General features: G+C 39.0%; 1 protein-coding gene across 6 annotated transcripts in view; it reads left to right on the top strand.

Annotated features, from left to right (window-relative positions):
* The window catches only part of LOC136862726 (protein ST7 homolog), a 374,644-nt gene that overhangs the window by 158,179 nt on the left and 188,853 nt on the right, over positions 1 to 27,612 (top strand). For all 6 annotated transcript variants that reach the window (XM_067138951.2, XM_067138952.2, XM_067138950.2 and 3 more), the window contains one exon: positions 22,187 to 22,284. In XM_067138951.2, the coding sequence (XP_066995052.1) occupies positions 22,187 to 22,284 (98 nt within the window). The remainder of the gene's footprint in view (positions 1 to 22,186; positions 22,285 to 27,612) is intronic.

Raw genomic sequence — 27,612 nt, 5'->3', positions numbered from 1 at the left:
AAGAATGGCATGCTAATTTAAAAACCACTTGTTAAGTATTTAAGTGTTAAATGCACATTCCATTATTGTAAAATGTTTTTTTACACGACAATTAAAATCCTCTTTTTATGGTTCTTATTGCACACTATGTTGTTGTTTAATGGGGCTGTCTTGGTGCAGTCTTATTATATTAAAAGAGTTCTTGATGCTCTAATTTACTCGGAGATGAGCCAGGCTGAGTGGCTCAAACGGTTATAGCGCTGGCTTCCTGTGCCCAGCTTGGCAGTTTGATCCTAGCTCAGTCCGGTGGTATTTGAAGGGGTTCAAATACGTCATCCCCATGTCGGTAGATTTACTGGCACATAAAAGAATTTGTGTGGGACAAAATTCCACCACCTTGCCATCTCCAAAAACAGAAAATGTAGTTAGTGGTATGTAAAGCCAGTAAGATTATTAGTAGTCGCTACTCTTAGAAAATACAAAATTATGTGATGACTGTCACTAAGGATTAGAAGAGTAAATGAAATAAATAAATGTGTACTTCTTAAGTTAGCAAACTTTTAAGTAAGGTAGAAAAACACTGTGAGGATAAACACAGTAATAGGACGAGGGAACAGTAGCAGTTAGAGATTACAAATATACAAATAAAAACACACATAAGAACTACGGTAAACTAAGTGGTAATCTTGACATACACTGCCAACATAATGTTTTCTTTCTTCTCAGTCCTCCTTAAGGTATAATTTCACTGAGAATCAAGTCTTTCATGGTGAAGTTTCTGAGAAAAAAAAGGGATCAGTTTTGTGCAAGTAATCATCATCTTCCTTGATTTCTGATGTCAATGCTGTGAAGTACTACACTTCATTTTTTTTTCTGTTAGAACAAGTACAAAGTGTAATTTCCCTCCATTGCTACTGAGAAACAAGTATTTCCTTTACTCATTAGTAATTAGTTCTCCAAATATTCATTGAAATATCTGCATAGTTGCTACTTTCGACTGTAATGTCCATGCTATGTAATTCATTTACTTACATAAAAATCATGTGTTGAATTATAATTAAACATAGCAAATATTTAGGTTCAGATGTATTATTACGTAGAAAAATATTCCAAATGGAAAATCACTAGAGGAGTATGAGATGTGGAATTAATTCTCTCGAGACTTTGTAATAAGTACATTCCAGCTGATTCTCTTCTCTCAGATGTATTACCAGGGTCCTGGAGCAATTGAAGATGTTATGTTCATATCTTTCAGTGGGCCTGAACATAAACGGTTTGCTATCAGTATAATTTTAGTCAGTGAGATTTTGTAGTCTTGACTACAGGAACAAATTTTGTTGTTACTCCATTCAGATATTTTTTTTACAGTTTCAGTAAAGTACAAGCACATTCAAAGTTACAAAGTCATTTATGCACTTATCAGCTCATATATATTATTTAAATGTATTATTATTATTATTATTATTATTATTATTATTATTATTATTATTATTATTATTATTATTATTATTATTATTATTATTAACAACAGATACATTACAATTGGGAAATATCCCAGTGGCAATGATCACTTACAGTAGTATGATAATGAAGTAAACATAAAATTAGCTTAATATTACAACTCCATCATATGCAAATTCATAACATACCTTAAGTATTTCAAAATTTTCACACTATTATCCTGTCATTGTAAATACATCATGTTCATATACAAATTCACACATACCTTAAATAATTCAGATGCCTTAATACCTTAATACTACAATTTACAGGTGGATTGAACATTACATTAAAATTACACCATCACATAGAAATTTACAGGCAATTTACAGAATGCTGGAGTCTATTCTTGAAGCATCTTACATTTTTGGGAAAAGGCTGTAAGACAGCCACAGGTAGTGAATTCCAACCCAAGTTTTTCTACAATACTTGTCACACTACTTCTAGGACTGAAATCATTCAGCATAAATCTTGCAGCATTTTGCTGTACCATTCCATTAAGGAGCCCTGTTTGTGTGGATGGCTGCTCCATATTCCAGGACAGTCCTAATGAGTGATATATAGACCTTGGGAACTGCTGCCCTTTAGCACCCTCATCGCGAAGTGTAAGGACTTAGTACGCTTTAGAAATTGCACTTCCTATGTGGGTGTCCCATTTTAGATCTCTCTTTACGTGGATTCCTAGGTATTTGCCTGAGTCACTCTCTACAGGAAATTCCAATCCGAGACAGTATTCGAAGTTCCCTATCCACTGAGCTCGATAGCTGTAGTCGCTTAAGTGCGGCCAGTATCCTGTAATCGGGAGATAGTGGGTTCGAACCCCACTGTCGGCAGCCCTGAAGATGGTTTTCCATGGTTTCCCATTTTCACACCTTAATTAAGGCCATGGCCGCTTCCTTCCCATTCCTAACCCTTTCCTATCCCATCGTCGCCATAAGACATATCTGTGTCGGTGCGACGTAAAGCAAAAAAAAAAAGAATTTCCTTGCCTATGTTTCTTTCCCATTCTTATAAGACTGCATTTTCGAGGATTTATTTTAGTTTTGTTATCGAATGCCCACTTATTGAGTATACTTAGATCAGCTTGTAATAACCTATTATTGCCAGCACTCTGTATTCTTCTGCATATTGTACAGTTTGCAATTTATATTGTTCACGTACATACAAATTAACTGGTAGATGTCTGTTCAAGTTCAAAGCATTGGTTTGTCACTTTGTATTATGTATGCCAACCTCCACACAATAAGTGCCAGGTGTCACATCCCCTTGCAATGATCCATGCTTATGTCCTTGGTATTAAATCATTTACTAACCCATCAAGCCGTTGTGGGTGCAGTTCATCCCAATCTTAAATGACAATTCTGCATAGGTATTGCATATTGTGTGGCCTGTCATCATTCATTCATTCATTCATTCATTCCTGTTACTCCTGGAATTCAGAATGGGGCTCGTACAAGAGCTCTCCATCTGACTTGATTCGATTTGCTGCTACTGCCTTGATGTTCTTCCAGAACTTTCCATCCACAGTTGCCTCTGGTTCCAAAAATTAACTCCATATTATTCTTCAGTAGCCTGTCATGACATCCAATAGCATCTTATTTTATTCCATCCTAAGTTTGATCAGTACATTTCATGTCTGGACATTAAGATGGCGTCTCTAATCAGATGGTATCAACATTGCAGTGAAAGACATTGATGACGTTTGCATGATGTATGGGTGAGTTGTTTCATTATATGTCAACAATATGGGTCCACAGTGGGTCGGGGAATGTTGTCTTGGTGTTGAGAAAACATGAGGTTGCCCTGAAGAAGAGGTATATGTTGACTCGATGTAATTGTGTGACAAAGTGTCACTGAACTTCCACCTTACTGCATTGTCTATACAATGTATCGGAGATATGTACCATTTTAGGATTCCCTTCAAACTTGTTGATGACTATGGTCATAAACAAGGGTTATAAACAAGTTATATACCACATTAAGCAGAAAATGGTAGCTTGATCCAGAGGTGAACAGTGCATTCTCCATAATGTGTCCATCCGCACCTCTTCAAGAGGCATAAGTGTTAGGCCTTGCCATGGTTGTTGAGGGTGGAGATTGATATCATGTAACCAGCATCTCATGTTTTTGGTAGACACACAACTTACTGCAGCTGCTGAGAAGTCATTATTGAACATGATAGCATTGGTCCTGGAGTCTCTTCAAGTTAAGTGTTATAATGATCATTGGTTGCAGTTGTAGCCTGTAGTTAACCTGTGTGAGGCAAGTCCCTTACACCTCTTATATTCCTGTAACATTTCATGCCTGGTAACATTCCTTGTTGATAGTTCTTGATGTGAAGTGATCATGCTAACAAAACAAATCTTAACATTGGCTTTCATAGCCCAACTTCTATACAATTGTCACAACAGGATGACAATGCTTTGTTTGTGACGGTATGACTTCAACTAATGTGCTTCCTGTCCTTTGTCTTAATTTTGCTTTTGAGAGAGATTTGTCCAATTAGTACCTGATCCATAGATTTGAAAATTATGTCAGTGAATCGGAGAAAAACAAACTTGAATCCGGATTTGCAGTTTATCAATGTGAAAGTTTCTCTAATGGTATAAATACACTGACTGACAGAAAAAAGTGGATCACTTCGTGGAAATTGAATCAGATGCAGACACCAGTATACGGAGATAGGTACCGTTTAGCGAGGTTTTACGAGATAAGGAACAGGTATGGTACCGCTAATCAACTATTTTCAACTATTTTAGAGATATCAGAGAGGTATAAAGGATCATAAATGCCATTCCATGAGCCGCTCTTCAAATTTAAGTGCTAGGTGTTAATTTTATTGGTTCCATGGGCAATAAAACCTTTTGTATTAAAGCTTTTGCGATATTGGAGCAGATGCTATTAATTATCAATTTTGGTCGCAAATAACTGCATTTCTTCAGTTTTCCCTTCACATTTGTTGAGTAAAGATGCTGTGAAGCCAAGAAAATATCATCACCATAATCATCATCAGTCAGTATCAGTAACCACTGCTCTGTACTTCGGGCTGCCGCTAGGTGGCAGATTCCCTATCAGTTGCCTACTGAGTTGTTTCTTAAATTATTTCAAAGAGGTTAGAAATTAATTGAACATCTCCCTTGGTAAATTAATCCAGTCCCTGTCCCACTTTGATAACTCCATTTTAGCTTATTCGTCTGTTAATGTTGCTATCTCTCTTTGCTTTTGCTTTCTTTATCTCACCTTGGAAAATACCTCTTAGTCGAGCAGCTTGTCTTCTTCCTCCCAGGTCCTCTCAGCCCAAAGTTTGCAACATTTTCATAACACTACTCTTTTGTCGGAAATCATCCAGACAAAATTGTGCTGCTACTTTACTTTGGATCTTTTCCAGTTCTTAGATTAAGTAATCCTGGTGAGGGTCCCATATATTGGAACCATACTCTAATTGGGGGTCTTACAAGTGACTTATACACCCTCTCTTTTACGTCCTTACTACAAGCCCTAAGTACCCTCATAACCATATGAAGAGATCTATAACCTTTATATACAACCTCATTAATGTGATAACTGGAATGAAGATCTTTCCTTGTATTAACACGTACGTACTCAGTGATCCCTATGAAATACAAACACTCCATTATTACAGTAGCCGGCCCCGTGGTGTAGGGGTAGCGTGCCTGTCTCTTACCCGGAGACCCCGGGTTCGATTCCCGGTCAAATCAGGGATTTTTACCTGGCTCTGAGGGCTGGTTCGATGATTACTCAGCCTACGTGATTAGAATTGAGGAGCTATCTGACGGTGAGATGGCAGCCCCGGTCTAAAAAGCCAAGAATAACGGCCGAGAGCATTCATCGTGCTGACCACGCGACATCTTGTAATCTGCAGGCCTTCATGCTGAGGAGTGGTCGCTTGGTAGACCAAGGCCCTTCAGGGTTGTAGTGTCATGGCGTTAGATTAGGTATTACAGTAATTGAAACCAAGAGGACTTTTCCTTTAGTGAAACATACAACTTAGCTTTTTACAGTTTACCATTATACTATTGTCTGTTGTCAATCTACTGACCAAGTTGGCTGTGCAGTTAGGGACGCGCAGCTGTGAGCTTGCATTTGGGAGGTAGTGGGTTCGAATCCCACTGTCAGCAGCCCTGAAGATGGTTTCCGTGGTTTCCCATTTTCACACTAGGCAAATGGGGGGGTGGTACATTTATTAAGGCCATCGCCATTTCCTTCCCACTCCTAAGCCTTTCGTATCCCATTGTTGCCATAAGACGTATCTGTGTTGGTGCGACGTTAAGCAACATGTCAATCTCACACAATTTTTGAGGTCTTTCTGCAGTTGTTCACAATCCTGTAACTTACTTTTAACTTTATACAGTATAACATCATCCGCAAAAAAGGCTTACATGCAATTCCAGTTCTTTACTCGTATCATTTATATATATATAAGAAAACAAAGGTTGAAAAATACTGCCTTGTAAAATCTGCCTTTTAATCAGGATCAGATAATGTTTCACCTACTATAAATTTCTGAGATCTGTTTTCTAGAAATTTAGCCACTCATTCAATTACTCTCTTGTTTAATCCAATAGCCCTAATTTTTGTCAGTAGTTTCCCATGTTTTGTCTTAAAAGCCTTGGATAGAAATGAGGCAAATATTCAGGAAGAGAAATTAGGGATTGGAATAATTAACCTCGAGTGATGTTCGATAAATTTCAACTTCTTGGATGTCATTTAAGAAAAGACTATGTAATCAACTGCTAGGGAAAATGCCACCTGGGCGACAGCCCTAAATGTGGATCAGTGATTGATTTGTCAATAGTAAAACAGTCCGTTTGACCTTGTGAATCTAAAATGTCTGTTATATCTTGCTGCAATTCTGCAAGTTGAGCCTCACTGGAATAATCTTTTCTAAACCTGAACTGCCTTCTACCGAATCAGTAATTTCATGAACATGTCTAATACAGGGTGATTAATTTAAAAGTTCAGAGCGGAGTGCTGAGGATTAGGCACGCTGGGAAGCAGAGACAGCGAGCGCAGTGCCCGCAATGACAAGCAGGCATAGTCTGCTCAAAGAAGTGGCATGATTACGCCTGTAGAAACTAAACAAAACTGAACTCACTGGCTACATAAATGCTCTGGACAAATAAGTAGATGAATAAACAAATAAATAAATCAACTAGGAAATTAAACTGAACTCACCAGTATTTACAGACGATGCTGAAAGTGATCTCCTTCAGACGCTTCACATCTTATAATGAGAGTTTGAAACACACTTTGTAGTTCATAGACACCGATAGAATGCACAATGTTTCTAATTTCAACTTTTAATTCTTCTGCAGTTCAAGGATTATTCCTGTAAACTTTTCCTTTAAGATTTCCCCATAGATAAAAATCACATGTGCTTAAATCAGGCAAACAAGGGGTCCATAAGCCTCTACTGATGATGTGATCATCATCGAACATTTCCCGTAACCGTCGCATAGAGCTATGCGCTGTATGGGCCGTTGCACTATCCTGCTGGAAATAGCTGTACCTTTTCTCTTCTTCAGTCAGTTCAGCAAAAAATGGCTCCAGAATGTTGTGAATATAACGGTCAGAAGTAATCGTCTCCTGAAAAAATATTGGACCGATAATTCGTCGGGCACTGATAGCACACCACACACCCACCTTCACATCGTGTAGAGGTCTCGGCTGTAAAATGTGCGGGTTGTCTGTATCCCAGATTATATTGTTCTGTGAATTGACATATCCACTCAAATGAAACCAGGCTTCGTCACTCATAAAAAGAAAGTTTGGATCCACAAAACCGTCGTGGACACTATTCATTAGCCAATTGCAAAATCGTATTCTTGCACTGAAATCTGTAGGCAGTATGTTATGGACTGAATGAGTCCGATAAGATCTTAAATGTATCAATTTTGTTGCATTACATGCTGAAGAAGGTGAAATACCACTTTTGTGAGCTACTCTCTGAAGCGACTTATATGGACTAACCTGGAGTCTTGCCTGCATATCTTCTAACCTCTCCCGTGTGAGAGCTGTTCTCCTTTTCTTGTTTTTCTTATTAATTACAGAACGAGTACTTCGCCACTTGTAAACGAGCTGATGCACGTAATGTTTTGATGGTACTGTCGCACCGGGAAATTGTCTACAGAATTTTTGAAGGCACCTTTTAACTGGTTTCTTCTTCTTGTGCAAATAACACTCGACCAAAAATATTCTTTGCTCTATAGTGTATTTAACCATCGTGATAATAACCTAGCGAACTGAGGGACAGAGTGCTAAACAGCTGCACGCTGGCAGTGAACACTTCTTATCTCACTAGTGTTGACATAAGCCATATGGCGCTCGCTCGGGAATTCCCACGGCATGCGAGCAGAAGTCTGAACTCATAAATTATTCTCCCTGTATAACCAGAAAGAATACATTCACAGAGCTTGCACAACAATGCCCGCCCTCATATAGTTCGTTGCATTTTAGAATTCCTTTGCAACATCGAGATACAAACCCTGAACTGGCCAACGTAGAACCCGGATCTCAATCCCATTAAGCACCCTATGCATGGGCAAGATGTCCGACGTTGAAATTTTGGCACCCTAAAAGAAGTGAGACCAGCACTATTGGAGGATTTAACGAGCATTCTCCAGGAAGAAATCCAGGATCACGTGGGTAGCATGCTGAAGCACATAGAATCTCTCATTGTCACTGCAGGTAGAAATGCACATTACCTGTGTGAGGAAAGTGGTCAATGACTGCATGAGTATGTTCAGTAGCAAGATCGTGGTTTTAGATAAGTCAGTAAACCCTTCATTCTATTAAATGAAATTTAGAAAAATGTGCAAATTGTAACTTATTGAAAAATGTAATAAAAAATTGGAAACAGAATGTAACACCACCTTTTAATGATGAGAAAGTGCATGGGGCACAGTCAATGCAATTTGTTGTATAATCGATAAGAAACAAGGTTTCAGGTAAATGAAAATAATATAAAAAATTAAATGATTACTTTTTTTGTCAATCAGTATAGTTTGTATTAGAATTGATGTCTGAAGTAAGATTGTAGGCCTGAAAAATGAAAGGCTTTTGAAGTGGTGGTACAACCTTCTTAGTAAGCATATGTTTGTCATTGCATATCGACGGCCTAGTTCTAATACCATGTATCTGACAATGCTGTTCCTATCCATTATTTCCCTCAACTGGTCACGCCTCCCAGCCACAGGTGGATATGCAGTCCATCACAATTTTCGTAGTGTTCATATTCCTATGCTGATATGTAAAGGAAAATGAACCTTATCGTACCATACAGTAGGAATGTTATTTGTATGACGTATTAACGCACTCCTACAGAATATGCTGCAGTTTGATATAACTATGACAACACAGCGTACTTCGTAGTTACTTTGACACATCTCCTGCACTACTAATAGTCAGCTGAACTTAAACAATTTTTTAGTGTGTTTAAATTATATAACAGTGTATTGTAATTGTACTGCATTTTAATGAGGCATTGTCAAGCATATAGTTACTGTGTTTTTAAGACTATAGGGTTTCCTTAAATTCTCCACTTCAATTTGTAATACAGTGTTGTTTTAATTATGTGTTAGTATCGTAATCTGTGTAGCTGAAGATGTCCCATAGAGGAATGAACCATGTATTACATTTTTAATATGACTTTTATTTTTTAATATCTCTTGTTAACTCTCTTGGTGCCAGGCAGTAGTGCGAGCATCCGCCCTTTAAATTGCCAGAGCTGATCTGGTCGGCCTTTAACAATCCAGTCGGAAGTTGCCAGAGCCGATTACATCGGCCGGCTTAAAATTCTGTGATATACATAATTTTGAGGCAACCTATAGTGACGTGCATACTTTTGTTACAACCTGTAGTAAAGGGGCTACACGTTATTGTGTGCCTGGCCTTGCTTTGGCAGTTCTAAGAGGGTGTTATACCTTTCACAAGCGTTGTTTCCTGTGTTTACAAATACCGCTAACCGGTCAGTAAGAGATTCTTTGCTAGGGGCTTTACGTCGCACCGACACAGATAGGTCTTATGGCGACGATGGGATAGGAAAGGCCTAGGAGTTGGAAGGAAGCGGCCGTGGCCTTAATTAAGGTACAGCCCCAGCATTTGCCTGGTGTGAAAATGGGAAACCACGGAAAACCATTTTCAGGGCTGCCGATAGTAGGATTCGAACCTACTATCTCCCGGATGCAAGCTCACAGCCGCACGCCTCTACGCGCACGGCCAACTCGCCCGGTCAGTAAGAGATTGCCCCTTGCAGTGAGTGGATTTGTGACAGGAAAATGGCATGTGGTTCACGTGATATTTTTTCAGCAGGTATTGATGACAATAAATTAATGCAGTATTTGGAACAGTGCGAAGTTAACGCGGATGATTTATCAGATAGCGGTAGGGAATTTACTTCAGAGAGTAGCGACGAAATGATACTGGACATGTACGCGGAATCACCGCAGCTAAAGAAGAGACGTTTAATTGTGTCTAACAGCACTACTCTGAATATAGTGGTAGATGAAACTAGTGCTAACGAATATGATAATATCTCTGGAGAACATTTTGTGGAAATTTGTGCCAATGAACCCAACAACATTCCTCAACCTCCTGTCTCCTTCAAGGAAGTTCTTGGACCTAAACATGTCCTACAGTCTGATTCTCCGCCCATATCATACTTCAATTTACTTTTCACTTACTCTCTGCTAAACCTTATAGTCACATATAGTCCTCTATCATTACCTAAATGACTGTCTCTGCGGGCCAAGTGTAGCGTGCCTGCCTCTCACCCGGAGGTCATAGGTTCGATTCCTGCCCAGGTCAATAATTTTCGCCTGGTCCTGGGGGCTGGTTCGAGGTTCACTTAATCTAAGTGACCCTAAGTGATTGCAATTGAGGAGATATCTGAGGGTGAGAGGGCAACACCGGTCTGGAAAACCAAGAATAATTGCTGAGAGGATCCGTCCACTGACCATGATTCACCTCGTAAACTGCAGGTACCGAACTGAGCAGCGGTCGCTTAGTAGGTCAAAGCAAATCACGGCTTTAGTGCCATACATTTCTTAATTTCGTAAATTCTGTTGTATTGTAAAACTATTTTTCTAATATATACTACACCGAGCTCGATAGCTGCAGTCACTTAAGTGCGGCCAGTATCCAGTATTCGGGAGATAGTAGGTTCGACCCCCACTGTCGGCAGCCCTGAAAATGGTTTTCCGTGGTTTCCCATTTTCACACCAGGCAAATGCTGGGGCTGTACCTTAATTACGGCCACGGCCGCTTCCTTCCAACTCCTAGCCCTTTCCCATCCCATCGTCGCCATAAGACCTATCTGTGTCGGTGCGACGTAAAAGCAACTAGCAAAAAAACAAAAAAAAATATATATACTACAACCGAAAACGAGAAACCTTTTTTTCTGAAAACCAAAACTGTAATATCAACTACTATTTTTTACTTATTTAATAATTCAGAATAATTTTAATACTGTATTGTCCGCACGTAGAAAATTTGTTGTCAGTATTTGCCAAACATCGATACATACACGCAAATTTTATCGGCGAGTAAAATTGTCTTGTTTTTACTAGTGACATATGTTTGAATTTTTATTTTTTACGTTTTTATTTTTCTCGTTCAAATTAGTTATTCTATAGAATTGTATTTAAAAATACATTATACATAATTACGTATATTCTTTTGTATCGTAAATTAATTTTTCAAAGTAGATATTGAGAGAGAAAGTGCGAAAATATTTTTCTCTTCCTAAAAATAAATGTTTTCGACAACTATAAATCAACAATAAAACTTCTTTGACTCTTTATATCACTCCAAACCAGTTTCATATTCTACGTAGTCGATATGTAGAAAATTTCATGCCGGTATTTGCTATACACCGGCAGATATACGCGAATTTTAAAACACATGTATTTCCACAGAAAACGGCCTGGCACTTTACAGCAGTAGAGTGGAGGCGGAGCTCTGGCCTCTTCCAGCTGATGGGGAGCGGCCGACCAGATCGGCTCTTGGCTCCAAGAGGGTTAACTTAGTAATCAAATGTATCACGATTTGTATTGAAAAGGTGGATTTAATACATCTCTTAATAAGTGAATATGTTTGTCAAATAAACACAGTACCTCTCAAGAGGAAGTAGAAAGAAACAAAAAATAACTTCAGTATTGTAAGCAGGAATAAATAAGAATCAGGATTGTTAGTAAGAATCAAGCAAAATTTAAGGACTTCACTAAAGTTGGGCCCATGAGAGTTGAAGTCTGATGTTTGGCGCCACCGGCAAAAAAAGTTGACTAACGCTGCTCGAAAATGGTCTGTTGCTATGGCAACGATAACAGAGACGCCACACTTAAGGATGCTATCGCTACGTGGGTTGGCTTGCTCTCAGTCAGTTTTGTGACATTATTCGTAGTAGTACTGTGTTAGTTGTGTTATTTGTTGCTGGTTTATGTAATAATTTAAGTGTTTGTTTCCTGCATATTATTTTCGTTGTTAGTTTATTTTTGTAAGTTAATCAGTGGCTAGTTGTTCAGGAGTATTCTCTATTTAACATGTGCATTTGTTGAGGTTATTGTCAGTTTAGTGAACATGAAGTCCCATATTTATCAGCAATGACATGTTCTGTTTTAAATGCCGGAATTATTAGCACAAGCTTGTATTGTATTTTGAAATGTTATTTGTTCATGGCGTCGAGCTCTGTAGATTTTTTGCCACTACTTTCACCATATGATATGAACCTGCATGTAAGTGGAATTGCGGAAGTGTAGAGTGTTGAATGTGAGGAAAGGAACATTAAGGACAGCACAAACACCCAGTACACAGGCCAGGGATATTAATCATTACAATTTAAAAACCCTGACCCAGCTGGGAATCGAACTCGGGGCCGCCGGGTGACAGGCGGACGCATTGCCCCCTACTTCGCGGGGCCGGACTAGCACGAGCTTATGAATGGGTCAAAGTTTATTTAATTGCATTATGTCAACATAGTTGATTAAATATTCAGCCTGTATGAAAGGGTGATATGCCGCAGTTTGATATACACTGACTGACAGTGACAATGCAACACCAAGGAGGAGTGGTTCGAAAGGGATGAAAGTTGGGGAAAAAAACAGAGACGGCACGGAAGAATAATTGATGTTTATTTCAAACCGATATGCAGGTTACACAATGCGCACGGCATCGACTCAGTAGGATGTAGGACCACCGCGAGCGGCGATGCACGCAGAAACACGTCGAGGTACAGAGTCAATAAGAGTGCGGATAGTGTCCTGAGGGATGGTTCTCCATTCTCTGTCAACCATTTGCCACAGTTGGTCGTCCGTACGAGGCTGGGGCAGAGTTTGCAAACGGCGTCCAATGAGATCCCACACGTGTTCGATTGGTGAGAGATCCGGAGAGTACGCTGGCCACGGAAGCATCTGTACACCTCGTAGAGCCTGTTGGGAGGTGCGAGCAGTGTGTGGGCGGGCATTATCCTGCTGAAACAGAGCATTGGGCAGCCCCTGAAGGTACGGGAGTGCCACCGGCCACAGCACATGCTGCACGTAGCGGTGGGCATTTAACGTGCCTTGAATACGCACTAGAGGTGACGTGGAATCATACGCAATAGCGCCCCAAACCATGATGCCGCGTTGTCTAGCGGTAGGGCGCTCCACAGTTACTGCCGGATTTGACCTTTCTCCACGCCGACGCCACACGTGTCTGCGGTGACTATCACTGACAGAACAGAAGCGTGACTCATCGGAGAACACGACGTTCCGCCATTCCCTCATCCAAGTCGCTCTAGCCCGGCACCATGCCAGGCGTGCACGTCTATGCTGTGGAGTCAATGGTAGTCTTCTGAGCGGACACCGGGAGTGCAGGCCTCCTTCAACCAATCGACGGGAAATTGTTCTGGTCGATATTGGAACAGCCAGGGTGTCTTGCACATGCTGAAGAATGGCGGTTGACGTGGCGTGCGGGGCTGCCACCGCTTGGCGGTGGATGCGCCGATCCTCGCGTGCTGACGTCACTCGGGCTGCGCCTGGACCCCTCGCACGTGCCACATGTCCCTGCGCCAACCATATTCGCCACAGGCGCTGCACCGTGGACACATCCCTATGGGTATCGGCTGCGATTTGACGAAACGACCAACCTGCCCTTCTCAGCCCGATCACCATACCCCTCGTAAAGTCATCTGTCTGCTGGAAATGCCTCCGTTGACGGCGGCCTGGCATTCTTAGCTATACACGTGTCCTGTGGCACACGACAACACGTTCTACAATGACTGTCGGCTGAGAAATCACGGTACGAAGTGGGCCATTCGCCAACGCCGTGTCCCATTTATCGTTCGCTACGTGCGCAGCACAGCGGCGCATTTCACATCATGAGCATACCTCAGTGACGTCAGTCTACCCTGCAATTGGCATAAAGTTCTGACCACTCCTTCTTGGTGTTGCATTTGCTCTGTCAGTCAGTCAACGCAGCGTACTTTGTAGTTACGGCTTTCACCACCTTTCCAATACTTATCTTTCCTTATATTTGGGTTATAAACATTACAGCAGGCGTTGTAAGATGGGACATGTTTTGCTTAACTTTCGTAAGCGTGATCAGCCAAAATAAATCTTAGCCTGAAGTTAGGTCTGGGCCCCGAACCTAGTGTCCTTAAAATATACGGCAGCCTAAGAATCAACATTTACATTTAGAAAATCAAATAGGCTTAAAACTAGTGTGAAAAAAAACATAGAATGTTACAACATGGCTAAGAGAAAAACACACAATCGTGTTGAAACAGAGGTTAAAAACAGAAAGTACACTACAGAGCTGGTAGTGAAATAATTAAAATCATTAGGATATCATTGCTACCAGTCAGTCAATCAGAATGTTCAAACATAAAACAAGAGTGAAAGTATATAAGTGTGTTCATCATGGCTAAGTGAAAAAAACCCCCCACATAATCATGTTGCCAAAGGTTCAAAAACATAAGGTACAACTCAGAGCTGGCAGTGTAATAATCAAACACATTGCTACTAGTCAGTTAATAAGAATGTTCATACGTAACAAAAAATGATGATTATATTCTTTTGAATGAAGAAATAATGAAATCCCACTCTTGTATGGATACGTGAGTCGGGCAAGAGAAATCACATATTGTAGCAGACACGGAGTAGTAACACTTCAAACAGGATTGATCACGCCTGAAGCCGCTTATAAGGTAGAGGCCAAAATCCACTTCATCCAAAACAATGGTTAAAGCCGAATAACAGGTGTCTTCATTTTTACTGAGAGTTCAAGACCAAAACGGAATAAGATGCAAAATGCGTGAACTGAAGTCTGAAAATGGAAAAAGGAAAAGGATGTACTCAGACCTTGAAAATAGGGTGTTCAAAATGAGAGTCTAAGATTGCCCCCCTCGAACGGCCAATGTCTCCAGTCAACGCTCATCCAATATAAAAGCTAAGCGATCTTAGACTCTCATTTTGAACACACTATTTTCAAGACCCGAGTACATCTTTTTCCTTTTTCCATTTTCAGACTTCAGTTCACGCACTTTGCATCTTATTCTGTTTTGGTCTTGAACTCCCAGTAAAAATGAGGACACCTGTTATTTGGCTTTAACCATTGTTTTGGATGAAGTGGATTTTGGCCTCTTATCTTATAAGCGGCTTAAGGCATGATCAATCCTGTTTGAAGTGTTACTACTCCATGTCTGCTACAATATGTGATTTCTCTTGCCCGACTCACGTATCCATACAAGAGTGGGATTTCATTATTTATTCATTCAAAAGAATATAATCATCTTTTTTTTTTTTTTTTGTTACATATGAACATTCTTATTAACTGACTAGTAGCAATGTGTTTGATTATTACACTGCCAGCTCTGTGTTGTACCTTATGTTTTTAACCTCTGGCAACACGATTACATTATTTTTTTTTTTTTTTTTTTTCACTTAGCCATGATGAACACACTAATATATTTTCACTCTTGTTTTATGTTTGAACATTCTGATTGACTGACTGGTAGCAATGATATCCTAATGATTTTAATTATTTCACTACCAGCTCTGTAGTGTACTTTCTGTTTTTAACCTCCTCAGTCCGTATGTAGCATATGCTCTACATGTGGTTTTCTTTAATTATAATAATACAAAACAATTTAAAGCAAAAATAATAATGGTAGGAAAGTCAACTCAGAGTCCTGATGTAGCATATATGCTACATGTCATAAAACAACTTAGTGAAACATACTACATTCTTTGGTGAATTTTTAAAATTTATTTGAGAAAACTATAATCCATCGGATGCAAAAACAAGCTCGGGACGGAAGAGGTTAACCTCTGTTTCAACACGATTGTGTGTTTTTCTCTTAGCCATGTTGTAACATTCTATGTTTTTTACACACTAGTTTTAAGCCTATTTGATTTTCTAAATGTAAATGTTGATTCTTAGGATGCCGTATATTTTAAGGACACTAGGTTCGGGGCCCTGACCTAACTTGAGGCTAAGATTTATTTTGGCTGATGATGCTTACAACAGTTAAGCACATATGTCCCATCTTACAACGCCTGTTGTAATGTTTATATCCTAAATATAAGGAAAGATAAGTATTGGAAAGGTGGTGTTAACTATTATTCTTATTTTAATGTTCATAATCTGATGTCCAATATGGTCTACAATGAGATTTATTACTTGTAATGTTACTGCTTTCGCCGCTCAAATGTCAGACTTTAACTCTTGTGGGCCCAACTATAGATAAAAATATATTGTTTACTAGTTTCAAAGTGAAGAGATAAAGGATGTGTGCTTTAAGTAAGAAATTGCTGAATTTTTTTTTTGCTATTTGCTTTATGTCGCACCAACACAGATAGGTCTTATGGCGATGATGGGATAGGAAAGGCCTAGGAATGAGAAGGAAGCGGCCATGGCCTTAATTAGGTTACAGCCCCAGAATTTGCCTGGTGTGAAAATAGGAAATCACGGAAAACTATCTTCAGGGCTGCCGACAGTGGGGTTCGAACCCACTATCTCCCAGATGCAAGCTCACAGCTGCGCGCTCCTAACCGCACGGCCAACTCACCCGGTGAAATTGCTGATAAGCATTTACAAATTACAAAGCACACTAATAAGCCATATTTATCTTGGTAGAACTGAAGAGGTAGATATGCAAATTAGCTTTCCATTATGGTTTTAAAGTGTAGCATCTAATATTGATTTTCACAATTTTCTTTCTATTGCAGATATTGTAGCTTTATTACACAAGTTGGCAGATCAGGTTCAACATAAGGAGACTTAATAGCCCAGAATAGTGTGCCTTCCCAAATGCTGATGGTCCTTTTTGTTGTGTTTAATATTGTAAGTTTAAAATTTATATCATCATTTGCTTGTGTAAATGAACATTGCCTGTCGAAGATAGCCATTCCCATAACAAATTAAAACATTAGGAGAAATAAACACAGTGTTAAATTGTTCATAAACCAATTCTTATAATATCTGTTCTTTTGAAGACCAAGCGGATTGGTCATGCATGTTAATGCCTGTTTCTATGGAGACAAGCTTTGCATTTGGGAGACGCGTAGGTTCGAAGCCCACCATTGGTTGTCCTGGGATTGGTTTTCTTTAGTTAGCAATTTTCACTTCCAGGCAAATGCCAGGAGAGCTCCTAGTCATAAGACACAGCCAGTCCTTCCACCCCTTTACCCAATTTCCGTTTACCATCGTTCATTTCATCTTCATTAGTTCCTCACCCAAGGTGGCATCAGGAACGGTATCCAGCTGTAAAACTTGCACTACAAATTCATCTTGCCTCATCCCCGACCTGTATCAAGAAACAGGACTAAGGGGTAGACATACTTTCATATGTTCATTTGAACAATAGCCACAGTTAGATTTGATTGGTATGAATGTACTTTTGTGGCAAATGGTACAAAACTGCTGATGGATGTAGAATAATATGTATTCATAATTCTGTAAATTGTCAGGTCCTCTATTTCCTGAATCAGTATATGATACTGTACGTACAATGAAGACAATCGAGCAGTAATGTCCAACTGTGCTGTTTCAGCCCAGACAGTAAATGTTGGGAGACTAGTTTGAATATTATGCTTTGTACCAGTATCTGTATTGCTTGACGGTTTTTCACCCTGGTGGTGTAAGGATTAATTACAGCATATGGCTGGTACCTTTCAACAGTTCTTAGTGTTCTCCACAGTTTAAGTGTAATGAGGTGTTATCCAGTTTTTTGTGAGCTAAATGGAAAACTCTCAAGGAAATACTGAATATACACAGTAATAATTTCTGTGGCCAAAGTAAAGTCTCTAGATGATGCAGTTCCTCTGAAAAAGGCTGAGTAGACTTTGTCAATGAGCCACATTCCAGTTGACCCATAACCACTTCAATGCCAATTACTGCCTGAGACATAGAGTTGGGTAATTCAGAGCAGTCACTGTATCCATCTGTGAACCTTTACAACTTCAGTGCATATCTAAGTACCTTGCAGAAAAACAGAAGGATGAGAGATTGCTGTCATCTTTGGACCCATGTAATTAGTTACGCTGAAGAAGGGCATGAATTTCTAAAATATATAGTAGATGATTAGTTTTGGTTGCACCACTATATGCCAGAAATAAAACAGACAAGTATGATGATAAAGTCTTCCAAGCCTACCACTGAAAAGTCATGAGCCTGCAAATTTTCTAAAATAAGTCCTAGTGGCTGTGATATGGAATATCCATTTTTTAGCCAGTGTATCATTTTAAATGAAATCAAATTGAAAATGCGTAGGTTGCTATATGTCCATGAAACAGATGTTAGCGAACGAGATATGTTAAAACTGGTGCCAAAGATGGGAAGATAATTTGACCATTTTTATGGTCTTTGTTGGCCCGTATTGACTAACTGCAATCAGTCCTAATACCCGTGGTACAGGAAATTCCAAATTATGTCATGTCATACTGAGAAACATGTGAATGATCTGCACTGTCAGGAGAACTCAATCAACAGCAAACAACATAGAACACATCATTATTCCAACATAGTAATAATTTTTCATAAAGGTCACAGTTTTGTCATGTAATAAAAACTGTAAAGTTGAGATTTTTTTCTATTAAGATTTTAAATTGTAACATTGGGTAAACAGAAGGGCAGGAATGTGTAGCATGGATTCCCATCACACAACAATATCAATTTTAATTTTTTGGCAACATTTTCATAAAGTGTTTTACATATTGTTCTTCAAGTGTTTAAGCAGTTTTCAGGCTTTTCAGATCAGTGAAAAGGGAAACAGACATTCATTGATAACATACAAAAACAAATATAAGAATAAGCTGTGATATTGTTTGTTATTAATATTTTTAAGCAATGTATTTGGTTTGAGGCAAGTGTTTTATAAAATTGGTCAAACAAAAGTAATCCAGTAATTTGAAGATGGAAAGTGTAATATTGTTATATTGTTCTCCCAGTGTAGCTCTTTCCAAAGGGGAGAGTTGTAAACAACTAACCTATATTAATATGGTACTGACAAATCTCTACCCTTTACTGTATAGCAAATGCCGTAGCAGAGATGCTACCGAGCTCGTTAGCTGCAGTTGCTTAAGTGCGACCAGTATCCAGTATTCGGGAGATAGTAGGTTCGAACCCCACTGTCGGCAGCCCTGAATATGGTTTTCCGTGGTTTCCCATTTTCACACCAAGCAAATGCTGGGGCTGTATCTTAATTAAGGCCACGGCTGCTTCCTTCCCACTCCTAGCCCTTCCCTGTCCCATCGTCGCCATAAGACCTATCTGTCTCGGTGCAATGTAAAGCAACTAGCAAAAAGATAATAATAATAATTTTTAAAAAAAAGCAGAGATGCTGCAAATATCAGACTCCTCCATCATAAGGCTTGCTCACATGTTATTGTTCATCATGACAAAATTGCACAAGTTTATGCTCCAGCTACAACTGTTCAATGCGGATGTGGCTTAGTTTAACATTTGTCTACTTAGATTAATGGAAAGTTCCCAGAGCAGCCAATGTATCATTTTAAATGAAATCAAATTGAAAATGCGTAGGTTGCTATATGTCCATGAAACAGATGTTAGCGAACGAGATGTGTTAAAACTGGTTCCAAAGATGGGAAGATAATTCTACAAAATATTGTCATTATCTTTAAAGAAGAGCTATGACTTGTAGCCTCTTTGTCTGTGTTTTTAATTTTGCTTATATACTAAACTATTTTAGAGGGAGCCTCTGTGGCTCAGACGGTAGCGCGTCGGCCCCTCACCGCTGGATACCGTGGTTCAAATCCCGGTCACTCCATGTGAGATTTGTGCTGGACAAAGCAGAGATGGGGCAGGTTTTTCTCTGGGTACTCCGGTTTTCCCTGTCATCCTTCATTCCAGCAACACTCTCCATTATCATTTCATAGCATCTATCAGTCATTAATTAATCACTTTGGGAGTGGCGACCCCATCGTACTAATAGCCTATATATGATTCATTCATTGCATCCCTGACCCGGTCAAAGACTGGAAAACAGGTTGTAGGTTTTCATTTTCATTTCACTAAATTATTTTAGAAGAATGAAGAAAGAAAAAATAGTTTTGTACCAGGCGAGTTGGCCGTGTGGTTAAGGGCGCGCAGCTGTGAGCTTGCATCTGGGAGATAATGGGTTTGAACCCCACTGTCATCAGCCCTGAAGATGGTTTTCCGTGGTTTCCTTTTTCTTTTTTTTTTCAGGACTGCCGACAGTGGGGTTCGAACCCACTATCTACTGCATACTGGCTGCACTTAAGCGACTACAGCTGTCGAGCTCGGTGGTTTCCCATTTTCACACCAGGCAAATGCTGGGGCTGTACCTTAATTAAGGCCATGGCTGCTTCCTTCCCACTCCTAAGTCTTTCCTATCCCATCATCGCCATAAACCTATCTGTGTCGGTGTGACGTAAAGCCAATTGTAAAATTGTAAATAAAATAGTTTTGTTACTATTCGACCTTCCCAGTTGTAATCGAGGTGGCGAAGAGAGAGGTTCTATCATGAGTGCTGATGTAATAATATGGAAATTGTTATTCAGCGGTATTATACAGCCATAGGTCGGTCACATGGAATATGAAGTGCAAGCGAAGGCAAGTGAGGAGAATCACAAACACTAACCTGGACTGCAGTTAACTTCAGTGGCGGCAGCAGGAGTTGCTGTACTGCTTGTGTTTGGAGGCATAGATATAAATTCTGGTCCTAGACCGATGGGATCAGTTGTCTAGGAAGAGATGGATACAATTAAAGAAATAGCAAAAGAGGCTTGTCAGGCTGAATTGTCTCTGATGGTGAATAAAGATATACATTATGATTGCAAGAAATTTAAAAGGTTGCTACAATTGAGGAGTGTGATTATGCAATGACAGCCGACAATGAGAAGTAACTCGTGTCAGGGTCAGCAATCTGAAGTGGGCTGGTGGTTTCGACATATGGAACTGGTGAACATCTCGGTCACTGACCGCCGGCTTGACTCATATCCAGGGTCCAGTGGAAGTGCTGAAAACTGGAAACCGGAAATTGTAATGAAATGTAAAAGTTTGAGTTTAAAAACTTCTGGACCAAAAGAAAGGTAAAACACATTAAGACTGTATGCGGAAAGAAATTTTAGTTCACTAGAAAACAGTATGCTAGAATTAGAGAAAACATGTGTAATTAAAGGTAAGGCTAGTAACCTAACAGATGAAATGAAAAAAAAAAAAAAAAAGACCAGGATGGAAATTAGGATAAGTGAATATAGAGGTATTTTTAAGCAAGGTAGAGAGAGAATGAAAAACTGACACAGTTAATGGCTGAAGAGTAGATAATAACTTTTGCTGAGAACTTTTGCTGAGAACAGGATTGAACTGAAATATTAAGTTCATGTTGATGGTTTTTTAAACAAACAGCAAGATAAAGGACTGGAGAACTCATACAGGAGTACTAATATAACCTTTAGAATGCCAGACAATATATTATTGTTTGGTACTTGTGTGTTAAGTGCCGGGAACGATATCCCATAGTTTGAACAGATTTGTTCATTGCACATTGGATTTCTGAATTTCAAGAGTTTCTCAGGTCAGTTACGTCAGGTCAGATTGGCAGTTACGTAAAATGGCAACTGAGTGACTTTTTGACGATGATTTGGCTGAGTTTGTGAATAATATAAGTGAAAGCGAGGAATATATTGATTCTGGTGAAAATTTCATTCCTCCACATACCATCCTCAATATTTCCTGCAAGTTCAAAGTCAAAATATTAAAAATTATAAGTTATGTGGCACTTTAAAATAGTGACTTGCAAAATGCTACTAATCAGCCTAGCATTCTTGGCACATTCTCAGCATGAAAGCATGGCACTAAGAGTATTAATCATTTTGGGGAGAGAAATTTGACTTTAGAAATAAGAGAATACTTTGGAGAAAAACGACTAGTCTACCTTTCCTTGTGTCATTCTTGTATTGAATACATTTCATTCATGGGTAATGTTCATGAGGGAGGTCCAGTGTTTTAGTATAATGAATGTGTAACATTGATATGCATTTTAAAATAATGATGTATTTGTCATATTTTGCTATGATGAGAATCCACTTATATAAATTATTCTGCTGTTATGAAATTTTATTTTTTACTGTAGTTTCTGTAAATCAAATCTCTGTAAATTGATTACAGTATAATTCCTGCAGACGGCACTATAGACAGTTGCAATCATAATGGCTTCACTTTCTTATAGGAAGAGATACAAATGTCCTAATCTACATAAAAAGAAGATTAGCAATGTGTGCGAGAAAATTGGGAAAACTGAAGGAAGCTGTAAAAATGTTCCGTGATGTAAGTATTGCTAACTTTTATATAATACTGTGTATTTGGCATGAAAAACTTCATAGATTTAAAATTAATAACTGGGCAGATTTGCTTGAAGATATGAGACCTAACTTAGGTTTCTTATATATTGAACATTATTACTTGTAGAGTGTGAAAAATAAAGCTACAACACACTGAATTTGTAGTGTTTATACGAGTATATATCTATTGATGACCCCATTCGTATTATAGATATCCAAAAAGTAAATTGGAATTAAGTGTGTTTTGACTTCTTCGATAATGATGGTATTCTGTAAGAAGTGAATTCATTTCTTTAAAATGGTAAACCACTTGACATAGTAAAGGAAAACTACTCCAAGATCAAGTTATAGGATAATAATATTATTATTAATAATAATAATAATAATAATAATAATAATAATAATAATAATAATAATAATAATAATAATAATAATGCAGTTGTTGTTGTTGTTGTTGTTGTTGTTGTTGTTGTTTGAGTCATCAGTCCATAGACTGGTTTGATGCAGCCTTCCATGCCACCCTATCATGTGCTAACCTTTTCATTTCCACGTAACTATTGCATCCTACATCTGCTCTGATCTGCTTGTCATATTCATACCTTGGTCTACCCCTACCGTTCTTACCACCTACACTTCCTTCAAAAACCAACTGAACAAGTCCTGGGTGTCTTAAGATGTGTCCTATCATTCTATCTCTTCTTCTCGTCAAATTTAGCCAAATCGATCTCCTCTCACCAATTCGATTCAGTATCTCTTCATTCGTGATTCGATCTATCCATCTCACCTTCAGCATTCTTCTGTAACACCACATTTCAAAAGCTTCTATTATCTTTCTTTCTGAGGTAGTTATCATCCATGTTTCACTTCCATACAATGCCACGCTCCACACGAAAGTCTTCAAAAACATCTTTCTAATTCCTATATCAATGTTAGAAGTGAGCAAATTTCTTTTCTTAAGAAAGCTCTTCCTTGCTTGTGCTAGTCTGCATTTTATGTCCTCCTTACTTCTACCATCGTTAGTTATTTTACTACCCAAGTAACAATATTCATCTACTTCCTGTAAGACTTCATTTCGTAATCTAATATTTCTTGCATCACCTGCCTTCGTTCGACTGCACTCCATTACTTTTGTTTTGGACTTATTTATTTTCATCTTGTACTCCTTACCCAGGACTTCATCCATACCATTCTGCAACTTCAGGAGATCCTCTGCAGTCTCAGATAAAATAACAATATCATCGTCAAATCTCAAGGTTTTGATTTCCTCTCCTTGGACTGATTCCCTTAATGTAGTTATAGAATAACATTTCTGGTCCCTTCTGTAAAGGAGAATTTAGGTGGAGGATGTGAAATATCTACTGTAGCCTGTTAGGCAAATTACATAACACAGGATGACCTAGGCAGTAAAATGACCTTCAGCTTTTTCAAGGTATTCCTATGGTTGCTGAAACCACCCTGGCTTATTTTGGTTTTTAACTAGATGACATTTCTTACTGCCTCAAGATGATTTCTGACCTGGATCATGGTTGTATGGCAATCTCACAGGTCTTGAATGACCAGGAACCTGTCATCGCTGGCAGTTGTAGATCTCCAACGGCCGATCTGCATTGTCTGTGATAGGTTCTGAGTTGTTGTTGTTATTATTATTATTATTATTTATTTATTTATTTATTTATTTATTTATTTATTTATTTATTTATTTATTTATTTATTTATTTATTTATTTATTTATTTATTTATTTATTTTCCTTAAATTGTACATGTACAATTTAGGGGTGGTAGATGGAGAAAGGGCAAGCCCCACATACACGGAAGTGCCTCCATCTCCACATGTGTACATAAACTCTACTGAATATTTACATACAAACTTATGTAGACAATTTTAAATGTACATATTTACACTACAAACACTGTACCCTTAGAATAATAATTATCTTGATTTATCCTGAAAATATTAGAGTAAGAACACCCAGCCATTTATACTCTCACTCAGACTCCTGTATACACACTCATTCACAACCACTCCCACACGCGCACGCATACACATTCGCCCACATACACCTGTACTTGCACCCATCCTTCTTGCAATTCTAATTTATACAAGTTATATACATCGTAAATGGGTTTCTATTTACATATACATTTTCTTTACTTCGCGGAGGAAGTGAGGAAGAGGAAGTAGCTTTACCTCAGATGGTATAAGGTTCTAGGTACGAGCAGCCCTTGAGTAAAACCCATTTAAATATGAGGTTGTTCTAGCGAAGGGAGGGACAAGAGTAACTCCTTGGCCTCTTTTAACAGAGCGGTAATTGAGCTGCAGGCGGTGGAAAGGGGAGAGGTGTGTGTTATCTGTCAGGGATTTCCTAAGGAAGGCTACATCTATTTGTGTACATAACGAGTTCACTGGTGGCAGTGACCTGGCTGTGTTTAAGGGGATGTGTTTGTTAATTAAACGTTCTGCTAGTCGCTGGATACCTTCTGGTTTCCTCATATTTTCCATTGTAGTTGGATGCCAGGAAGGAAGGCCATATAATAGTATGGGCCGCACAAGGGAAATATAAGCCGTTCGTAGGGCTTTACTTCTTCCTCCCGAGAGACATCTACGGATGAAACCTAGCACCTAGCGCCCGGTATGCCTTACACCTCACTTCCTCCACGTGTTTATTCCATTTCAGATTGCCCGTAATGTGAATACCGAGCAGTCTGATGGAGTTAGAAGTTGGCAGTTGGATTCCACATAGAGTAGGTTGGTTCTGGAGTCGTTGTTTAGCTCTGCTTAGTCTTATATATTTACACTTCTTAATATTTATATACATTCTATTTACCTCACACCACAGAGCTATACTATCCAAATCCGATTGGAATTTTATAATATTATCACTGTTTTTCATGGCTCTGTAAATGACTGTGTCATCGGCATACTGCGCCATGGTCGAATTTACACAATCCGGTAAGTCGAGAACATAAATCGTGTACAGGAGGGGTCCTATCACACTGCCCTGAATTACTCCAGAAGTAATTGTGGTTTGGTCTGATTTGGCTCCTCCGTACACAACACATTGCGTTCGACCAACCAAAAATGACCTCAACCATGACAGCTGTTTACCCTGAATGCCGTAGTTGCTAAGTTTTAACAGAAGTCTTTGATGTGACACCTGGTCAAAAGCTTTGCTCCAGTCCAGAGTCACACAGTCTATTTGTGAGACATCAGTCTGCTCCAAAGAGAACTGCCAGTCATCAATGACTTTTGTTAGAAGTGTTGTGCAGGATTTTCCCGGAATGAAGCCGTGCTGGTTTGAGTTCAGCAGGTTTCTCTCCTTGAGAAAATCCAACATATATTTACCAACTAGACGTTCCATACATTTACAGACCCCTGATGTTATAGAAACTGGGCGGTAATCATCTACGTTTTCCTTATCTCCATCTTTGAAAACTGGCACTACGTTGGCTTCTTTCCACTCCAAAGGTACAGACCCGGTATTAATGGAATAGTTGAAGAGAGCGCAAAGCGAGGGCGCCAAGGCGACTGCACAATTCTTGAGAATTCTTGCTGGCACTCGGTCTGGCCCGGTCGCGGCATGAGGTCTTGTTTTCAGAAGGCTCTCCTTTACTTCATTCGTTGAGAAATACAGGTTGGTTAGAGGGAAGAGAGGGGTAGATGTTGTCCTTGAATATAGCATGTTCTCTTCCTCAGTAGGTACGGAGAAGTTACTTTTAAATTTCCTGTTGAAGGTGTCTGCAATTTCTTGTGGTGTGGAGACTGCCGTACCGTTATGTTTAAATACAGATGGAGCTCTGTTGCAACCTTTACTTCCGAGAAGAGCCCAGAGTTCCTTGGAGTTGGTGTTGAGACTGTGGATGTAAGAATCGTAGGAATCTCTGATAGATTGTTTAGCCTTGTTCCTAGCCAGCCTGTATTTCTCCCACTCATAATCGGTTGGATTTCTTTTCCATTTCTGGTACAGGCGGTCCCTTCTTCGAATTTCTCGCACTATCTCCTTGGTAATCCATGGAGATTTCCGTCTGCTGGTTATATTTACTGTTGGTGTGGTTTCTTCTACGCATTGAAAGAAAATTTTCTTCCAGTCGTTCCATATCTTGTTTATGTTAGTACTGCCGGTGAAATCTCAGGTGAGAACGGGGAGGCGGTTGGATAGTAAAGTGGATAGATCGTTCCAGTTTGTTCGGGAAAAATTATAAACTGTCCTGGTATGGAGTTTGGGGGATGGTTTTATATGGGTCAGTGTTGCGAGAATTGCCTGGTGGTCACAGAATCCAGGGATAGTATTAAGAGATTGGACGGACTGTGGTATATTACTTAGGAAAAGATCAAGGGTGGAGCATGTTGTTTGCGTAATACGCGTGGCTTCGAACATTAATTGATGAAGGAATAAATCATAGAAAGCGGAAAGGAATTTATTGGCGAGGGGGTTATTTGGAACAGGTGCAGCATTTCTGGACCACGTAATTTCTAAGTTGAAATCACCGACAATATAAATGGCATCGTAATTTTGTTGTACATGTTGCACACGCTCGAGAGAGAGGATTAGTTCATCGTTCATTTCACAGAATCATCTCGGAGCATTCCGGACACTTCCTAATGATGCACAAATTATGTTAGCAGCGTAGCAAATACTTCACCCAGCCTCGATTAATGGGATAGCTCTTGGAGAGGAGTGTCTTCTCAGCTAAGAGGTGTCTACTCAATGAATGTGAAAGAACTAAGGAAGGAATTTTGTTACTTGTGACAAAAATGATACCATATATTGATAACACTACCCAACATTTTGAATTATTTTGCAGCAGGCGGTGTGATAGGTGATATTAACTGATTTTGGTTCGCTGAGCACGAATCCATTGTGCGTACCAACATGTCATGTCTTGTTTTCTCGCAGTAGGTACACTGAAATAAGAGATATATATTGCATGTAGTAATAATAATAATAATAATAATAATAATAATAATAATAATAATAATAATAATAATAATAATAATACTGAAAAAATTAAGATAAGTTTGGAAATATTTACAGAAGTAATATGACATTTTGTAAACAGTCCACAACTTTTTTTTTTCCCCCCACTATTTTTATGAGTGCGGGCCAAATAAACAGAAATTTCATTGATATAAATTTCTTTACTTGGGATCATACCAGGATCTCTATGTTCATGTAGATACTGATATACATACGTAATTTCTGTGCTCTAGCCACAAAGTGTGAGCAAAGAATTCACAAAGAAGGCAATGTATATGTAAAACAACACCAGAAAATGCTATTATAGGAAAAAAATTGTAGCCACCTTAATATGAACA

This window comes from Anabrus simplex, chromosome 2 (genome assembly GCF_040414725.1).
Source record: "Anabrus simplex isolate iqAnaSimp1 chromosome 2, ASM4041472v1, whole genome shotgun sequence".
NCBI classification, from domain to species: Eukaryota; Metazoa; Arthropoda; class Insecta; order Orthoptera; family Tettigoniidae; genus Anabrus; species Anabrus simplex.
This window is presented reverse-complemented; position numbering and strand designations above follow the sequence as displayed.